Source organism: Gekko japonicus, unplaced genomic scaffold, assembly GCF_001447785.1.
Source record: "Gekko japonicus isolate JY-2015 unplaced genomic scaffold, Gekko_japonicus_V1.1 scaffold851, whole genome shotgun sequence".
NCBI classification, from domain to species: Eukaryota; Metazoa; Chordata; class Lepidosauria; order Squamata; family Gekkonidae; genus Gekko; species Gekko japonicus.
In genome coordinates this window covers 370,877-391,822 of record NW_015172579.1, presented here as the reverse complement: position 1 = coordinate 391,822, position 20,946 = coordinate 370,877, and the positions used below count along the sequence as shown (strand labels likewise).

General features: G+C 40.6%; 1 protein-coding gene across 1 annotated transcript in view; it reads right to left on the bottom strand.

Annotated features, from left to right (window-relative positions):
* GALNT2 (polypeptide N-acetylgalactosaminyltransferase 2) overlaps nt 1-20,946 on the bottom strand; it is a 104,152-nt gene that overhangs the window by 33,882 nt on the left and 49,324 nt on the right. The window contains exons 2-3 of the mRNA XM_015421436.1: nt 18,766-18,856; nt 8,105-8,258 (exon numbers count right to left, since the gene is read on the bottom strand). Coding sequence (XP_015276922.1) covers nt 8,105-8,258; nt 18,766-18,856 — 245 coding nt within the window. The remainder of the gene's footprint in view (nt 1-8,104; nt 8,259-18,765; nt 18,857-20,946) is intronic.

Sequence of the window (20,946 nt, the reverse complement as noted above, 5' to 3'; positions counted from 1 at the left end):
ACAACACCTAGGAAATATGAGTGCCCACATGTTGTTTTTCTACCACACATGTATGGCAACCTTTATGAACAGCAGGTCCTAAAGAGGTAGAGCTTGGGGGTTACACTAATGCCACTCATAGAAATAAACAAAGATGGCAGCATTAAGGCTGCTCAATTTGACTGTGGTTAGGAGACCCCAGAGGACACTTTTAAAGAGGCCTTTTTTTGCCTCAGTTTCACTGCCAAAGTACAACGGGGTTGTGGTGTACTTTTCACACAATCCATTTTCCTCCTGCATTCTGTTTTTCACCATGATTTTCCAAACCTCTTTGTTGGGTGACTGCCCACACTGTTCCCTTATATGGCACTGACTCTGCAAACCTGAGTTGTCTTTGCAGACCTCATCTTTTAGCAACAAATTAGCTTTGTGAAGGGGCTACTTTGCCTCTGCAGGCTAAGTTGGGACTTTTGCAGTGTATTCCTTTTAAAAGAGTACTCCTTCTTTCCGTCCTCCTCCTTTCAAACCATACCTAAAATCTCTATACCTACCTGATTTCAAAGAAAGAGGACACAGCAACAGAGAAAAATCAGGGCAAGGTAGCAATGTGAAAGTGCCATGACAGGTGTAGTTCTCACTGTGAAAGACCTTCCCCACACATATTATTACCCTGAGTTCACTGCTGCTGGGTAGCAGGTTTTTTCCCACTGCCCCATAACATCGTGGTACATTCATTCACTTCCCTTGGTTTCTCTTGGTTTTATTCTATCTTTCCTAAGCTTGCTTTGCTGCAAAGTTTCGGGAAAGATCAGCAATGAAACATTGTTATTAACTGCCTCTGAATTCTCAGATTTCTTTTTTGGAAAAAAAAATCTCTGGCTCCTTTTATCGCAGATAATGTATTTCTCCTTATATCTCCCCAACAAAATGGGCTACAGACTTTTTTAAAAAACAAAAACCCAAAGCTGAGAATTTAGTGAATGACATACATTATAATAGCACTTGGGTTTTGGCTACTATTTGACACAGAGTGTTGGACTGGATGGGCCATTAGCCTGATTCTTATGCGTTTAATCATATAACTATAGTAAACTGTTGCTTTTCCCAAAAGGCTAAAAGGCCCCTGTGGCATGGGGAGGATGGCTCCTGCTAAGGAACTGGGAATGCAGGGAAACCTGCCATGTAGAAGCCCTGTTGCTGCTGCCATGCATTCGCAGACACAGCAGCAACAGGGTTGCTGGTTACACAAGTAAGTCCCTTGTGGAAAGCATCACGGAGAAGCTATAATTTGACAGTATCATTTCAGATGGCAGGTGGGGGACTCCCACAAATTTGCATTTAAGACCTGCCTTCTGTGCAATATAAAACTAGATGCTGAAGAACAGGAGCCTGACATGCCGATATTCTATATGCAAAAGTTATTTGGTTTTAGTATGATACAGCATTCAGCCACATCCTGTAACCTGAAGTGTGTTGTAGCAGCTAGTGTCAGTAGAATCTGGGTGACCCAGGTTCAAGTGCCCACTTTGCTCTGGAAGCTCGCTGGGTTAACTATGGGCTAGTCCCACACCCTCAGCTTAACCTACCTCACAAGGTTGTTTTGCGGATAAAAATGGAGGAGGGGAGAACAATGGGTTTGGGTTCCCACTGGGGACAAAGATAGACTATAAATACAGCATTTAAATCAAAACCTGCCCAATCTTAGGTTCACCACCACAGTGAAAAACAGCGGGGGGGGGGGAGACAGTCTCCTTGAAGATTTTGGGAAAGAATCAACATGTGCAGAATGATCTGCCTAGGACTGTCAGATTTTGGGAAAGAATCAACATGTGCAGAATGATCTGCCTAGGACTGTCAGTTTCAGGTTTCTTCATAAGATGTAAAGCAAACATTCTCTAATTACTGAAACAAATACAAATTGTGTATTAAAATGTTCTGGCACAGTACAGATTAAATCACTGATATGCAACTTGCTCCAAACTACAGGCATCTTTATGCCACCTGCACAAGGGAATCAGATCTGGAGAAGTCTCAGGCAAGGGAGGAGGAAAAAACACAGGTAATGGAAAAACTGAAAGTTGGAAAGTGAACATTCGTATTAGAACTTCATTTGTTCTGTAAGTGATAACTGTTTGTTAAAAAGTAGTAGCTAAAGATAATTCACATTGCTACAAAACTCTTCAATCCAAGATGCAAACGGCAGGAATGTTAGTATTTGCAATGTCTAAAATAATGTATTTATTATTTATTGTATGTAAAACATTTATTAGCCACCTTTCTTCCTTACAGAGCTCAAGGCAGATTACAATATTAAAAATGCATACATTAAATTACATTAAAAACATAACACCAGAATTTAAAATCACAAGTTAGGCCTGCTTTAATCAAATGCAGTCCTAAATAAAACCATCTTCAGCAACACTCAAACAACACTTGTGCTGAAGTAGACTACTCCTCTATTTCATTTTTTCCTGACCAGTAGCAAAAAATTTAATTATTTTTTCTGAACACATATTTTCCCCATGTCTGGAAACTTTGGAAATTTTACATATCTATCTACAACAGATGTGGACGATAGTAAATTACCATTCAAACTCTGGAGTATACCAAGCCTTAAGTCAATTTTGTGAAGCGTTCAATGAACGGGGACAGAACTCCTCAGTTTTGCCCAGGGAAGCAGTAGGTTGTTAACTACAATGGCAGAGCATTTATTAGTTAAAAAAGGCACTCAAAACATGACAGACTCACACTCTCAAACTATAAACCGGCTCTTTCCAACCCTCATCTTTGGCTTATGTCCACTGATGAATTGTAACCATTCTTATCTCATCCTCCTCCAACAGTTTTGTTCAATCCAGATCTTACCCAGACTTTGCACTACACCAGATGTAGATAACATGTCATTTCTCCAGTATTTTCAGGCACCCTATCCTCTCAGGGCAAGTTTAAGAGCAGAGTCAACCCTTCTTTCTGTCCCAACAAAATAAACTTTTTGTGGTATCTTTTAGTAGTAAACCTTGGGGGAGGGAGAACAGGGAGAAACAGGTCTACAGCACAAATAGGAAATTCAGTTAATCCTACCCTTCTGAAACCTTTGGCAGATATATGAAGATCCCCCATGCATCCACTCTGTCTGGACCCGTTTGCATTGCTTTCGCACTGATTTTATTACATCTTTATTATTTTTATTACTTTATTACAAACTTTGAATCACAGAGCATCTCATATCTCTCTGACAAATACATGTGTGCAGATACCTCAATCACTGTGCAGCTTTAAATCTGCCATAATGCAGCATGACAAGGGAAAAACGCATGTAGAAGGGATTATGACATTTCCACAATACAGACCATCTGCAAACAACGTTCATAGCATCCACGGTTTAGAATGCATCAGAGAAAAAGCGGTGAATTATGGGATCACACATTGAATGAGTGAATCATCAGCAGATTTCTGAGAAAACCCATTGCTTAAGGCTGGGAATGACAACTGAAGAGCCTCTGGTAACAGTCATAGTTAATTTCATCCTTATATCTTTTGGGTGAAGTAAAAAAAAAATACATGGTCAAACTAGTTTAGAGGATATAATTATCTCAGTTCTGCTTTCAGAGATAAGTTAGAACCATGCAAGGCACTGATGTGAATCAGGGCCGCATAGGGACGGGAGAGGGGGGCTTGAAGTTTACATCCCCACATGGATTCACTAACCAAAACCAGCCCTCTCACACTAGCGATGTTTTGATTTTAAAGAACTGTGTTGGTTTCTCACTTATATCATATTCGTAAAAATATCCAAACCACAAACATAAACTCAAATTTGCTTTGCTCTGCAAGTTCCCTAAGCAACTTTATTTTAAAAAATTAAAAAAACTGTTCTACCATCTAGATTTCCCGCCTTGCATTTTTGGGCTTGAACTTCTATTCTGTCACTGCATACACTAGTGCTGCCAGCACTATAACTTTATATTGTGCCCTTCAAGCTTTAAAATTCTAGTGTCAACATACACTTTAATCCAAATCACACCAACAGATTCACCTGATGCCACCTGCAGTCTTTCATTTCCAAGTCTTTCATCTCCCTCTAGATAAGGAAGCTTTATGCAAATACGAATATAGCTCAAATTACTAAATGAAGAAGCCTACAAGAATATTTGCTGCTGTTTTATTTGTAGATTTGAACACATGGTTTTGTTTTGGTCAGTCGTTCTTAGAGATGTGAAAGCCCAGGAGAGAAATCCTGGGAGGGGGGAGGAAATAGCCCCTCCCCCCCAGGAACTTACCCCTCCAAGAAATTTGGGGAGCACCGAAAAAAATCCTATGAGCTTTTTTAAAATTTGGGAAGAGCTAAATGCTTTTTAGACAAGCTTTTACTCATGGAAAATGGATAACATGAAAAAATTATGTATGGCGACCAACAGCATTAAATGATAATTTCTATCATCAATCTATCTAATTCTCAACACAGCCCCATTTGTGGATATTTAAATTTGAAGATGGTAAGAGGGATCTTTCTTTAAAAAAAAAAACTGGGAGGGGGTTAAAACCCTATAATCATAGTGAAAAAGGGAGCTGGAGAGGACCTGAGAGACATTTTGGCAGGAGCTTTAGCACCACTGATTGGCAACGAAGCGGACAATATAAAAGAAGAAATGGATGTGGTCTATCGGGCCTACTCCAATTTTACAAGGAAAAATAAGTTGCGAGCAGAAGTGGTTGTAAAATTTACAAAACAACGTCTCAGAGATCTGATCTTGAAGACTACATTAGTGTCACCCTTGAAAATCGGAGACCAACAGATCAGGATTTTGAAAGATGTTCCATTTGAAATCAGAATGAAAAGAAAGGAATATAAAGGACTGACCATCTTCTTACAAAAACACCAAACGAGTTATATGCCGCCCTGAGCCGTACAGGTAGGGCGGGATATAAATCCCAAAATAAATAAATAAATAAAGGCCAAATGGATGTCGACTTTAAGCGTAGAAGACAGCAGCTCGGAAGGAGAGGTGAAGGATGATGAAGCTGGAGAAGCGGTGGGTGCGACATACAACTTGAGAGGAAGAGACCCCAAAGTTTAAAAATTTTAACTTTTCCTTTTTGCGAACTGCACTTTGGAAGATTAAATTTCAGAAGGACATTACTAACATATTAATGACCATGTTTAACAGGAATAGAAGAAAAGAAGAATGCCGGACGATAGAAGAAATTATGGACTTTTAACTTTGACTACTAAAAGATTAATTTACTAATATAATAACACCACTCAACTCTATTCTTTTTCCCTCTGTCTACCCGTCCCCTTTTTCTATACTTTAAGCGAAATATCTCTCCTTTTTAGGAGAGGGAATAAATCATTTAAATAATAATAAAAAACCCTATAATCATAGCATCACTTGTATCTTTATGGAAAAATGCCCTTTGTTAGTCAACCATAACAATATTGCCAGCCTTCAAGCCCGTTTGTCAGTAAAAGGCATGAGGAGGGCTCATTACATGGCTGTTCATATCCTTTGAGGGAGGACTCATCATGGACAGACCTGGCAGCAAACACCGGTGACTTTATACCAAACAACATGAATGACTCACCCAGGACTGGCTGCTTGCTACTATTCAAAAGCAATCACCCCACAAAAGCCAGTGTGGTGTAGTGGTTACATTAGGATCTGGTATACTAAGGATCAAATCTCCCACTCTGCCATCGAAGCTCACTGGGTGAACTTAGGTCAGTTACACATAGGCCACTTCCAATGTTCCCTCTAAGCTGTGGAATCCTGTGAGCAAAAACTCTACTTTGTGAGCTACTGGCATTAAAGTTGTGAGCAAGTGATTTGACTACTGCATCAATGAGTTTACTCTGGAGCTGTCCTTCCTGAGCTAAGACAAAAATCTGTGAGCCGGAGGCTAAAAAACTGTGAGCTGGCTCACACTAACTCAGCTTAGAGGGAACACTGGCCACTTCTGCACTGTCATTTTTGTCACTTATTTGTCCCTATTGCTTCAGGGTTTTTTTTAACCCCAATGTGTTTTGCTCTCTCCCTAGTAGTCCCAGAGGGAGCAAAACACAAGCAGAAAGGGGGGGGGGGCAAAGCAGTAGGGAAAAACAAGTGACAAAAATGACAGTGTGGAAGTGGCCATAATCAGTCTAACCTACCTTACAGGGTTGTTGCAAGGATAAAATAGAGGAGAATGCTGTAAGCTGCTTTGGGTCCCCATTGTGGAGAAAGGTGGGGTACAAATGAAGTAAAGTGGAAGTTGGGAGGCAGATAATAAGGTAGATTGGCTGGTGGGTGACAAGTAGGGAAGTAAGCAGGGAGAGGTGAGGATATGGGGGTTTGCCAGGAAAAAGGAAAGAAGAAATAGTATGGGGAGGTAATAAATTAGAAAGTGGCACCCTCCCCACAAGTCTTCTCAGGTTCCCCACTGTGCAACTGAACCCAGCGGCCAGCAATGTGCAACTTGGCCCAGGGGCCGACAACGAGCAATTCAGCCATAGCTTTCCTGGGAAGGGAAAGAAGCCATAGTGGGGGAAGGGAAATGAGATGCCTCCCTGAAAATCCTTGCAGGTGCCCAGCATGTATATTCTGTTTACAGTATATATTTTCAAGAATATGATAGTAGTTTAAATATGGATAATTTTGGCAGTAATTAATGCTATGAATTTAATAATTTATTATCAAAAAATTCAATGTTTCCAAGTATAACCTGATATCGAAACTAGTACTATTGAACTATTGTGACTGAAATAGAGTATCTGTCCAAATTGTAAACTCTTATTTACTACAGAATTCATTTTCTACTTTCAAAGCCTCCCAACCCCCCAACTCTTCAGAGGATGCAGCAGTTTGCCTCTCTCTCTTTCTCTCTGTCTCTCTCGTACTGAGTATATTTCAATTATGCTTGTAGAAAACTCAGGATTTTACTTCTAAAATCCATCAATTATTCCAAATAATAGTAGTTTATGTTGCTAAAAGTAATAAAATGAGTTGAGGTCTGATAGGAAAGTAAATACTAGATATATTTCTATTTTCTTTTCTTTCTTAAATCTTTTTTCTGGAAAAAAGGGGTGATTTTTCCCAGATGGCTCCAAAGTTTTCAGAAATGTGATTCATCTAGTTTCATATCCATTAAATAAAAAATTCCAGATGCAATGTAACACACTGAATTTACAGCTAAGGATATTCTACATTATGAAACCTAACTTGGTGTAAACAAAACAGAGGACACCAGAATATTTAGAAGATGACAAATAATTGACTAGTGGCTAAATTCATGCTAGAAAAGTCAAAAGAAACGCAAATATCAGTTCTCATACCTAGTCTGTAGCCAGAAGAATCCTACATTGCTTCCTTAACATACCCTGCCACTTTTTCAAAAGGCACTATGCCTGGAAATGGAAGACATGCATCCTCAACTTTTTAAAACATTATTTAATATGATGCTTCTTAAGAGAACTGCTTGAGGTGGCTCACAAAATAAAAACAAGGTAAAATTGTAAAACATACAATCAGACTGCTAACAACCTGAAGAATAAAACAACCAAAAATGTCCTCCTAACAGTCCACAGTCAGCAGACTGTATAAACAATTAAAAAGCAATTAAAAAGATCAAACCCCTAGGTTAAAGCCTGGGTAAAAAGAAAACAGCCTACCGTACTCTACTGGGATACTCTTAGTAACAAAAAAATGGACATGAGAACACCCAGCTCTGACTGTTTACAAGACGTTAATTTCCTCAAAACACTGAGCAATTTTCTTATTTCTAGCTAGCCATCTAACATGGAGCAGTCTATATCTTCTATAGTTCACTGTCTTGTATTTTCACAAAAACGTTCAACACACACACACACGCTGAGTAGCCTGCAAGTCAACTGGACGTCTGTATTACATAATTTACCCTGTTCCTACTGTTAGTTGGCTTACTTGAAATTTAGTTACAGACATCATTCAGCTATATACACTAATGCAACTCAACTGGGAATGGCAGGATGGAAATGAAAGCTTTAGAAGAACACAAGTATATGCTATGATAACGAAAACTGTAATCCTGACAGCCACAAATGAGCTGTATGACTTGCTTTATTTACCCACATAAGATGACACAAGGACTACTTACTGTTAATACTTACTGATCATGTCTAGTGTCTGGAACATTTCTGTCCATTTGCAATTTATCACTCTCCACTTGATTAAACTTATTACGAGCATATGGGTCTTGTCCAGCTCTGACCATAGTAACCCCAATATAAGCTTCCTGGTTGAAGTCTTGCCACCTAACTTTTCCTAAGAGGGAAAGAAAAAACTGGAATTAACAAACTCAAACAAATATCTATGTCTTCTATCAACTAGTACAAAGGGCCGAATTGGGCATGATAGCATCCCTGGGACACTGCCTCAATATTAAAATGATTTTGAAATGTTGTAAAAGAGTAAGTGTTATGGATTTGTAAAAGAGGTGAGGAAATAAAACCACAAACATGTAAAATAATCAAAACATCAAGTTATATATTCACCTAGTTGGCTGTGCAGAACAAATTAAAACCAAAGCTAACATTCTTATTTATATATCTCCTCTCACATGGTGGAAAGGATCCTGTATTCACCAATCTGATACGGAATTAACAAGCAATGCAATGTGATGCATTGCAGAGGGAAAGGGAAACCAAAGTACCCCAAAAGGATCTCCATAGAGGAGAGTTAAACTCTGCTCAAAAGCAGATGAGCACATAACCACATCCATGGCATATCATGCACAATTCTTTGAGTGTGCTAAAATAACAGTACAATCCTATGAAGCCAACAGCGAGACTAGAGTAACTCTCAATAGGATGGCATTGTTGGTGTGGTGACAGATTTCTGTGCCTTTGGTTTTTTCTTACATTTCAACAATATAAAGGAAGTGCGTGCTATATGGTCCATAATATTTATACTCTGGGGTAGTAAAAATAATTTCTGCATAGATTTCTAAATTTGTTTGAATATTTAAACCATACCTGATTATTTTTTCTTAAAGAAATAGTTCAGTTACAATATTTGTTGCTTTTGGGACACAGAATTAACATGTACATGTTTAAAATTTTGCTTTTTCAACATGAAATGAATATGCTGAATTAATCAGATTCAAGGCATTGGAAAGTATGATGCATATTTTCCTGGCGAACAAGAAAAGCAGCCATTTTGCTTAGAAGATCAGTGATTTCAGTTTGAGTTCCTTAAGAACTCCTGCCCATATACCATCTAGACCAAGCAATTAGCCCTAGGGCTATTTCTCTGGACACCTCTACTTGACTCAAGATTTCTGACACCTTCCCTGAAAAAAGATGTTCAGGGATAGGTTACACTGAAGACAAAGAATTCGTTCACAATTCCACTTATCCATAACTTTCATACCCTTTTTGGTAATCCACTCACTCCTTTGTCTTCTAATGCAATGATTGTGGCTCTTTGACATGCTGTCTGTGGCTCTGATCAGCAATGTTCCACAATGTGGCACCTCCCTCATGTTTCATGAAACTAGGCAAGGCTCCCACCTTGAAACAGCCATCAGCAAAAATATGGGTAAATTGGAAGTAAATGTGGTTCTTTTGGTTGGAAATGATTGTGCAAGTGGCTCTCCACAAGCAACGGACTGAGTACCACTGATCTAATGGTTCAACAGCTTTCCTTGCTGGTTTTCTGTTTCTAGTATATATAGATACTAGGAATAAGGCCCATTGTGGAAATAAATACAATGAGCGCCAGAAAAAGGCTCTGGGAGAGTGCCAAGGCCGTGGGAACTCAGCATCAATTTGCCATGGCAACCTCAGCAGGGTATAAGGACACAGAGTCCACCATTTTCTCCAGAGGAACGGATCAATGCCATCTGGAGACCACTTGTAATTCTGAGTTATCTCCAGCCCCCACCTGGAGATTGGCAACAGTGGTTCCCCATGAGGGAATGGCTGGTTTGGAGGGCAGAGTCTATGGCATTGTACCTGTCTGAGGCCCCACTCCTCCTCAACCCTCACCCTCTCTAGGCTCCATCTCTCAGATCTCCAGGATTTTCCCATCTAGAGTTGGCAACCCTATCTACTTCCCAGCAAAGCATCAACCTACCTTCATTTCCCCCTCATTGTTCAGTTTTCCATCTCTCCCCACCCCTTGCAGCCTCTACCGTGCTCTGAAGCTCTGACTGCGACGGCACATTGGCTGTCACGGGGGGGGGGGCATCTCAGCAGGGTATAAGGACACAGAGTCCACCATTTTCTCCAGGGGAATGGATCAATTCCATCTGGAGACCACTTGTAATTCTGAGTGATCTCCAGCCCTCACCTGGATATTTGCAACAGTGGTTCCCCATGAGGGAATGGCTGGTTTGGAGGGCAGAGTCTATGGCATTGTACCTGTCTGAGGCCCCACTCCTCCTCAAACCTCACCCTCTCCATGCTCCATCTCTCAAATCTCCAGGAATTTCCCACCTGGAGTTGGCAACCCAATCTCCTTCCCAGCCAAGCATCAACCTACCTTCATTTTCCCCTCACTGATCAGCTGTCCATCTCCCCCCCACACCTGCAGCCTCTACTGTGCTCTGAAGCCTTGGCTGTCATGGGGGGAGGGGCCTGTCAGCAGGGCAGAACGACACAATGAGTTTTCTCCCAAGGCCCGAATAGGTGTGGAAAGGGCCTTTTACTGACAGAAACCAAGCTTGGTTGACCAGCAACAGGCACTGAGGGGAAAGTAGGCTTCCCAGCTCTGAGTAGGGAAATACCTGGAGACTTGGGGGGTGGATCCTGTGGAGGGCAACATTTGGGGGGGGGCAGAAGGACTAAGCAGGAATTTCCAAACCTGGAGCTGCCAACCATACTCAGGACTGGCCCCAATGAGTTCCTAAGAGGTGTAGAAAGGGTTTTGTTCTTTTGTCTATTTACTGGCACAACCAAGCTTGGTTGCCTACCAACAGCCACTGAGGGAGAAGTTAGAATGCTTTGGCTGGTGGCCTCCATGGCATTCTATTCAGCTGAGGCCTCCCCTCTCCCTCCCCAAACTCTGGCTTCCTTACCTGGAGCTGGCAACCCTATGAGTTTCTCACAACAGCCACTGAGGGAAGCCTTTGTCCCAGACAGGAGCTAAGCAAGAGAACTGTGTTCGTCGGGAGACACGGTGCTTCTGATACAGAGCACAGTGGCTGAAAGGGGAGTGGGTGGGGAAGAGGAGCAGACCCAGCCAATGGCACGGCAGTAGTATTGACTAGCAGCCAACGGGACAATGGCTGAGGGAGTGCATGCAATCTTGCCACCCCATAGGACAGAAGCCACCACCATTTGGCTTTTATATATAAGAGAGATATTATCCTCAAAATCCCCCCTTTTTTGCTGGCTTTACTGCTATCTTGCATTTTCTTTGTCAAAGTTTCTGCACCCTCAAACTTTCCCCATCTGGGCTAGACTTCCATTTTCTAAAGGAAAAGTGCCTTTTATGGCTTCTTTAACTACACTAGCCACTGTTCTAGTCAGTGGTATAAATTCTAGTGAAGGTTCCATTATTCTGATTTTAAATAGTCTCCAAGTAATAACAGATATAATGCTGCTGACTACTCTTTCTAATTCCTTCCTCTTTGAGAAGCTGCCACTTTTTGAGTTAAATGTGGCTGTGTTGGATTTTTGAGGCAACTTACTGCTCACATATGTTGAATTTGATAGCCCCATGATCACAATTCCCTAATGATTTGACCACTCATCTCTCAAACCAAATACCAAGTACCACTCCAGAAAAACCCAGTGTCACTTCTCATCTAGAGGGCTCAAGGATTAACATTTTATTCCGCCTAGAAATTTCTTGTATTTCTTGTGATTTGAGCAGACTTTTCCCTAAACAATGTGAGAGTAGTTTAAATCCCCTATTATTACATCACAATCTCCTTTTAGAAGCCACTCCAAAATCCTTTTCCACCTATAGCTTTGGTTTGGGGAGGGGGGGCAATAGTGCACTCCAAGCACCAAGTTACTTTTCAGACCTCTTCATACATAGATATGAAGCATGTGTAAAGTTACACTGTTTGTATTTCAATTCATTTCAAAACCTATTGGTTTACCAATGCACCTGAGAACCTCTTCCATGGACTTCAATAGGATGCTAACTGCATACCCAACCATTTTCTAACACATATTAAGAGGCTACTTTTGCATTTTTGTTTTCTGGAAGGCATCCTTACAAACCTTGAGTGAAATCAGCTGTGAAATACCAATACTCTGAAAGAAACCAATACGAAAACTGCTTCCTAACTGCAAACAATGGAGTTACAGTTCTTGGAGATTGTGGCCAGGAGATACAACTCTTGATAGAACCCTTGCCCTAGCAATGGGAAATTACATCAACCTTTTCTATGTGGATTTCAGCCATCTTTGCCAAATGACAGTCCCCAGAGTACAGTAATAACCCCTGGGAGTAGAGGAAGTGTTTTGGGACTGTGGGTTGAAGATGAGTTCTGGGACTGGAATGACAGGCCCCTGGAAGGAATGACAGCCCCTGGGAACAGAACAGAGTTGCACTTTGCATACAGTCACTGTGTGCACTATACCAGCGATTCAAACCAGATCAACACCATGGCATAAGGTGACAGAGAACACTATAAAACGCCACAAAAGTAAACACTGGGAAAAGGGGGATTTTAAAAACAAAGAAACAAAAGTGGGGGAGAAAACACACATATTTATATGAAGAGGCAGCCCAAGTGGGGGGAGGGGGGAGAAGGGGAATAAAAAGAGAGTAGAAGCCCGGGGGGGGGGCACTCACACACTCAGACGAAAATGAAGTACAACTGAAGGTTTTTTTTAAAAAACAGGGGGCAAGAGAGAGAATAAAAGCAGCACAACAGATGGGTGGGGAGGATAGGAAGGGTATTCCAAAGAGAGCAAAGGCAGTTTTCCTTCGGACTACTCAGCCTCAGGCTCACTGAACACTGCCCTCTCTCAGGCCCCCACCCCACCCATGCCCTTACAAAGCCCGCCAACTTGGTCCCAGCATGCAGCAGCAAGAGCAGCAGCAAAGGGGAATCAGAGGAAGGCAGCAGCCGGGTGCAAGAAGTGGAGGAGGTGCGGTGGAGGCCGTCCGGGATGTGGGAGGGACTGCAGCCCCTGAGCTTCAGTGTTCCCTTCGGCAGGGCAAGTCGACAGGGCCAAGTTCCCCTCCCGGTTCGCGCTGATTTTACTGGTAGCTGGGTGAGGGGGCAGAGAGGTGGGCTGAACTAATGCACCTCGAGGACTCAGCTGTAAGGGAGAGCCCGGACAAGCACGCTTCCTACCTTTGTGTGTGTGTGTGCGTGCGGGGGAAACCAGGGAAGCCAGACTTCATGTGCAGCCCAGCAGAACTAAGGGCTGCTGGGAGCTGAGGGTGGGGCTTCACTTCCAGGAGGAGGCAAGCCCCTGCCCTAACTTCCCTCCCTCCCGGTCTCAACCCAGCTGCTGAACATAGTTTCAGAATGGGGTGGGGGGAGCAAGGGTGGCTGGAACCAGTTGCCCCCGGGGGAGACTGAGCCCCTTCCTGAAAATTTCGGGGGAGGGCTGAAGCCCCGCAGCCCCCATAAAGTCTACGCCTATATGTACACCACAAGATCAATGCTGGAACACGCTTGTCAAATAAATATATATTGGCAGCTGAAGAATTTAATTTGAAGGAGCTGCACTTTAACATTGCTGAAGCTCTCCAATGGTTGACTCTTCCTCCTATGAACTTTCAGCATAGCAAATTATGATAAGAACTAGGGAACCAAGTAGAAAGGAGACCTACGTAGAATCCCAGGGTATGGTTAAAATATACATCGTACAGCAGCCTTATTGTTGTAGGTGTGGGCAAATACTGAACAGGAATCCTCCCAGGCTCTCTTGTAAGCCATTCATTATACCATGACTGAAAAAGCACAGACTATAAATGCAATAAATGGATGACCTGCATCCTGTCCATATATAGGATGGCTATACATGCTAGAGTAGATAGTGCAGATATATTCTACAATCCACATATATTCCACATCCCACAACACAATTTGCCATCCCCTGTTTAACAATGAATTCTATTTAACAAATTGCAAAAAAAACCCAACACTCAATAATCTGAAAAATATGCTTTGCTTCCAGAACTGCAGTGTGTAATATGGCAATTTCAAAATAAACGGTGATTGAAACAGCATTTAAGTTTTAGCAATGTCAAACCAATTACTTAGCAGAGCCTCTCTTACGTGAAGCATTTCCTTGAATTCACTGTTACTATCCAGACCTCCCATCAAACTCCATGGCACTGTAGCCCTAAAACACCCACTTACTGGATTTCCTAGGCCAGATGGCAAATCGGTTGTTTATCATGCAGATCAGATCTCACTTGCCAGTGTTACAAAGAGCTTTATATATTTTTAGAAGACACATTTATCTTCTCATTTGCATCTTACTCCAGAGTCTTCTGCACATAATACACTTAGTTATTTTTCTGGAGTAGATGTATACAATCTATCAATACCAATACAATGTCACTATTGTTTTAGTACAACGAAAGTACATTTGCACTACTTTAGGCAGCTATTAACTATACCTACGAAGACTCATGAACTTTGACTCACCCTGAATTGAAGTTGACAAATTTTAAAAGGAGAGTTTGAGCCAGTTATTTCTATGTGCACTGGTTATGCAAGCAGGTTTATACTGGGAGAGGCAGGAGACACAGTTAGTGTAACGGGGGTACTGTCTTTATTGCACTGTTATCTAAATTTGTAATCCTAATTTTACTGCATTGTTCCCCTCTCCTCTTCAGGTAATCCATTCCACAATATGAGGACTGCGATAAAAAAGGCCCAGGATCTAGCTAATGCCCGGCAGGCCACCCTAAGTGGAGGAACAACAAGCAGGTGAAAACTAACTGGCACACTACACAGGGAAGAAGACAGTTCTTTAGATATGTGGGTCATAGGCAGTGTTCCCTCTAAGCTGAGTTGGTGTGAGCTGGCTCACAGTTTTTTAGCCTCCAGCTCACGCATTTTTGCCTTAGCTCAGGAAGGAGGGCTCCAGAGCAAACTGATTTATGCAGAAGCCGAACCGCTCGCCCACAACTTTAATGCCAGTAGCTCACAAAGCAGAATTTTTGCTCACAGGACTCCACAGCTTAGAGGGAACATTGGTCATAGGCCATGATGGGCTTTAAAGGACATAACCAACACCTTGAATTCAACTCAGAAACAAACTGGCAGCCAATGAAACTGTTTCAAAATGGACAATTGTGTAACCTACCTTGACTCAATTGAGCCAAAAGAAATGAAAAGCCTTGATGGATAACTGATGAAACTCTTAAAATTGCTAATGATAGATGAGAAGCAGAAGTAAAAGGTGACAGAAATAGAATCAGATGTCTACATGCAGTGTTACAGCAACTTGCATGTAAAGAGAACTATTATAATAACCCGTGTAAAGAATTAAAAGGGAACAATAAAAAGGAAGAACAAGAGATCTGTCTCACAAGATTCAAGAAATCAGAGAGAAATTTAAACCATAGTTAAGCATGCTGAAAGATCAACATGGAAATACATTCATTGAACAGGACAAAATAAAGAAAAGATGGAAACAATACACTGAGGGACTACACAGAAGAGATGAAAGGATGACAGAAGAAGAATCTTTTGAAGAAGAACCTGCAGTTTTAGAAAGTGAACTGAAAGCGGCAATCAGGAGAAACAAATCACCAGAAGTTGATGGGATACCAGAAGAGCTACTTCAGACCATGGAAACAGAGTCCATCAAAATCTTAACAAGAATATGCCAACAAATATGGGAAACAAAATAATGGCCCACACACTGGAAATGTTCACTCTATATTCCAATTCCAAAAAAGGAGATGTCAAAGACTGCTGCAACTACTGGATCATGGCATTAATTTCTCACACAAGTAAAATGATTCTCGAAATCTTAAAAGACTCTTAGCATATATAGAATGAGAAATGTCAGATGTTCAAGCTGGTCTCAAAAAAGGATGAGGCACTAGAGAACATATTGCAAATTTACATTGGTTACTAGAGCATGCAAGAGAATTTCAGAAGAAAATCAGCCTGTGTTCCATTGATTATAGTAAAGCTTTTGACTGTGGACCATGAAAAACTATGGTTGGTTTTAAAAGAAATGGGTGTGCCACAACATCTGATCATTTTGATGCACAACCTGTACTCTGCACAAGAGGCTACTGTTAGGACAGAAATTGGAGAAGCAGAATGGTTTCCAATTGCCAAATGTGCCAGACAAGAATGTATTATATCTCCCTGTCTCTTCAATATATATGTAGAACATATCATAAGGAAAACTGGATTAGACTAAGGTGAAGGTGGAATGCAAAGTGGTGGAAGGAACAGTAAAAATTTGAGATATGTAGATGATACCATGTTATTGGCAGAAGATAGTGAAGACCTGAAACATCTAATGATAAAGTTTAAAGCAGAAAGGGCCAAAGCAGGATTACAGCTCAACATCAAAAAGATAAGACTACTGAGGAATTACACAACTTTGTCTGATGATGAAGAAACTGAAAGCGTTAAAGATCTTCTATTCTGTGGCTCAAATCAAACCAAAAGGAAGACTGCCAACCAAGAAATCAGGAAGAGATTGAGACTGGGAAGGGCAGCCATGAAGGACCTAGAAAAGATTCTTAAGTGTAAGGATGTATTGCTGGTGACCAAGACCTTCATCAAATCAAGATAATTCATACTATAGTATTCCCCATTACTATTTATGGATGTGAAAGTTGGACAACAAAGAAAGCTGACAAAGAAGAAAGCTGATTCATTTGAAATGTAGTGTTGGAGGAGAGTTCTTCAGATACCATGGACCATCAGATAGATAAGTAAGTGGATTCTAGATCAAATCAAGCCTGAACTCACCCTGGAAGCTAAAATGACTAAACTGAGGCTATCGAACTTTGTTCACATTATGCGAAGACAAGACTTACCGGAAAACAGAATAATGCGAGGAAAAGTTGAAGGCTGCAGGAAAACAGGAAGACCCAACATGAGATGGATTGACTCAATAAAGCAAGCCACAGCCTTCAGTTTGCAAGACCTGAGCAAGGCTGTTAATAATAAGAAGTTTTGGAGGTCACAGGGTTGCCATAAGTCAAAAGTGACTTGATGGCACATAAAACGCACACCTTGGGTTTTCGGTGAGAGAAGCAGACTGAAGATGCAGTAAATAAATACTGTAAAACATGACAGAAGATACCATAATTTCCACATTTTGGAAAACACGTATATGGGGAAAAGTCCTGCAACATTTTAAGACCACTTCATATATTATCCAATAAATTTAATCGCGCCAGTATCTAATGCGTCTCCCATACTTGTAGAGCAGCCTGCCTGTAAGCCAATATACCAACAGAAACTGATAGGTTCAAACCGGAGAGCCAGTAACAGAAAAGCTAACATGAACAACATTACACAAACAGTACTGATTAATTTTTTATTATTATAATAATAAGGATGTAAATGAAGTGGTCTGTACTGGGAAAACTGCCAAGGCAGGAAACATTCGTTCTAAAGTACTTGAATGTTTTAACCTTCATTAGTCCCAACATTAGTGCTATTTTTTCATTTTAATAGAATTAATAAGGTATATTAATTACTCCTGTGTTAAAAAGGTAAACTGAGAAGCTTTAGTTTTAAGCATGGCCATGAATTATTAGTGCAATTTAAGAATGATACAAATACATATGGTCTGGAGAGTATTAATCCACAAAGATGGATATAAGTATTTTCTGAGCAGCCAGTGGTAAATTCAAGCTTTTATCTCTGCAAAAGATAACACTATGCTGACCATGGAAGACATTTATTACACCCTGTTGCCCCTTGGTGGGGCCACAGCCACTCTGTAAGTTTCCATGGCATTCAAACTGGGGTCTCCCAGATCATAGTCCAACAGGAGGAGAGATCTATGAGTGCTACTCGGAGCTCCCTTGGAAGTAAGTACTGGTTCAAAATGTACTAGATAAATAATAAGCATAAGTTAAAGAAGCATAGCAATAATACAACCAGAAAATTCCTCCAAGAGCAAACTGAGGAGAGGGCACTTCATACATTAGTTTGCTGCTGCTCTTTCTTTAAAAATAAAAAAACTAGTATCACAATAATATGGCCTGCTGAGCTGCAATAAAATCCCTCATCTGGAACTCAAAATTTTATACAACTTTTTGGCCTTCATTTACTTTTGTTCCAGGTTTGCTTTTGTGAGTCTGTATGTGTGTATATGTTGCATGTCCCTTAAGAACTGTGTAAAAGCAAAGTGTGCCACAAATGCCCCAGAACAGCCCTGGAGCCATGCGTCTGACTCTTGGCATGTGTCATTTTTCAGAAATGGCTTCTGGAAGGATGAGAAGTTTAGTAAGCACCCCCTCACTAGCAGAGCTAACTAGAAATCCAGACATCTGGGATTTGCTAATTCAATGGTTATAAATTGTTCGATTTCTAAAAATAGGAGATATGAACATTCATTTGGAGTCTTTAGGAAGCCTCTCTGGCATCTTAATGCATTGTTGCTATATAAAAGTTCTCTACGACGACTAGAGACTAAGACTGTCATAAATATAGCTTTCACTGTGAAAAATAAGAGATACTCCTGTGAAGAAATCTCAACACCAGCAGACACACTGGCAAAACAACTTGCCAAGAGCAAATCTCTCATTTGATCTCGCATTTCCTGCTTCTACTTTCATACTTGGATACCAATGGCTTTCCACCCTGCTTTTGCTGCCAGTCTTTACATTCAGGGTAAGACAATAAGCACTATTTAAATACCTGGTGGAAGGGTTTCCATGCCTTGTGACTTTTCATCCCCATTGTTATTACGCTGTTCTTTCTTATTTAATGCAATGTTATTTAGGTCCTCCTGGAGAAAGAGAAAAAGCAGATTTATCGTTAAATCAAACATTTTTTACCAAGGTGGATAAAATGGCTACTTCTACAACTGAGGCTATCATACTTTGGTCACATCATGAAAAGACAAGGCAGACAATAATGCTAGGAAAAGTTGAAGGCAGCAGAAAAGGGGAAGACCCAACATGAGATGGAATTACTCCATAAAGGAAACCGCAGTCTTCAGTTTGCAAGACCTGAGTGATGCTGTTAATGATGGGACACTTTGAAGGTCATTAATTCATAGGATCGCCATCAGTTGGAAGTGACTTGACATAACACACACACATAACTTGGAACCAATATGTTTTTTATTTCAAAGTCAAAATTAACAATCTCTGTAAATAGATTTTGAGCCAAGGGGTATGTGGCCCCTTACTTCAAAGATGCTCTGTTTACAGATCAATCAAGAAGTACGTTGGTTACCGCCAAGAATCACCATAAAAAATGTCAGCAAATTTATCTTACAACAATATTAGATATCTATGTATCTTACATATCCAGTTCATGCTGGCTAGCTAAAGTCATTAAATACCCAACAACAATGATTAGAAATGTCAAATAATACATTCACGTATTATCATAAGATAGATGCAGGCTAAATTAAGCACAATGCAGAAATACATTTCACAAAAACTAGAGATTATCAAAGAAAATTAGTTTCTCTCACATCTGTTCAGTTCTAGATTTTATTAGGTTCTATTATGATGTTCTAGTTAACTTTCCTAATAAAACACCTGCTATTTATTCTGCAAATTATAGAAACTAAGAAGTCCTATGAAGAGCTGAAATTTGCACAATTTTTACGAGATTTATAATATGAAATTATTTTGTTCTACTACTAAAAAAAATAAAGCCCTTTAAATGATTTGACATGCCCCCAAGCAGTTCCTACTGTTTTGCTATAAAGTACTAATGTCATCTCAATACATTTGTAGTAATTTTTTTCAAAACAGGGGAAAAAAGAAAGGTAGTAATATCTAGTCTCCATGTTTGCAAACTTCGCTTTTCTTCAACTGGCAAGTGGACCTTCCCTTGAAATTGCATTTAAATGTTGTGGCCTACACAAGACAGCAGAATCCCAAGACATCAGAACCAGAAGTAAAGTCTAAGAAAGAGCAGTAACTTTGTTATTTTATTATTTTGGTAGTGGAGTAGTAGCTTTAGATGGAAAAAACTGCCCTCTTTTGAGTTTTCAGCTGAATCATAAAACTCAGGGGTCTTTTTTGTAGAAAAAGAGCAGCATGAGCTCATTAGCATAACTCGTTAGCATATCTCAACACCAGCAGACACCTCCTGATATCACAGGAAGTGTGTCATAAGGCCACACCCCCTGACATCACCGGAAGTGTGTCAGAAGGCCACACCCCCTGACATAAGCCTTCTGGAGGGGTCCCCATTTGAAAGAAAAGCAGGGTTATCAATGTGCACAGATAGAGAGACAGAGGAAGAGACAAGGGACTGTTCTTTGCAGTAAAATCCAGAAGCCTCCTTTAAATAAAATCTAGCTCTGAGCCTCTGGCCTAAGATCTGCTTTCCCGATATCAATGTCAGTAGCAACAAATCAAACATTTGGTACCCAGATATGTAGAAGCTGTGAAATAGCTGACTGATATTGCCTCTTTATTTCTGGCACCACAGTCAAAGGATAGATTTGTCTGTGTAACAGTTTAAGTAGGATCAACTTTTGTGCAGCACTTCTAGGCTAGATGTTAAAACAGACAGATTAGAAGAGCACAGCAGATCTGATAGTTCTGAATAGATTACTGGGCAGGCCGCAGGAGAATTTAAAATCTGGAATACCCAGGTTCAAATCCCCACTCAGGCCATAGAAGCTTGCTGGGTGACCTTGGGCCTGTTACACTCTCTCAGCCTAACCTATCTCACAGGATTTCTGTGAGAATAAAATGGGGGAAGGAGAATAATGTAAGCTACGTTGGGCCCGCATTGAGGAGAAGAGTAGGGTATAAATGAATTAAGTAAATTAATAATAAATATAACAAAAATAAGCTACTGGGATCCCTACTGGGAAGAAGAGAACAGATGTTTATAATCAATATATAC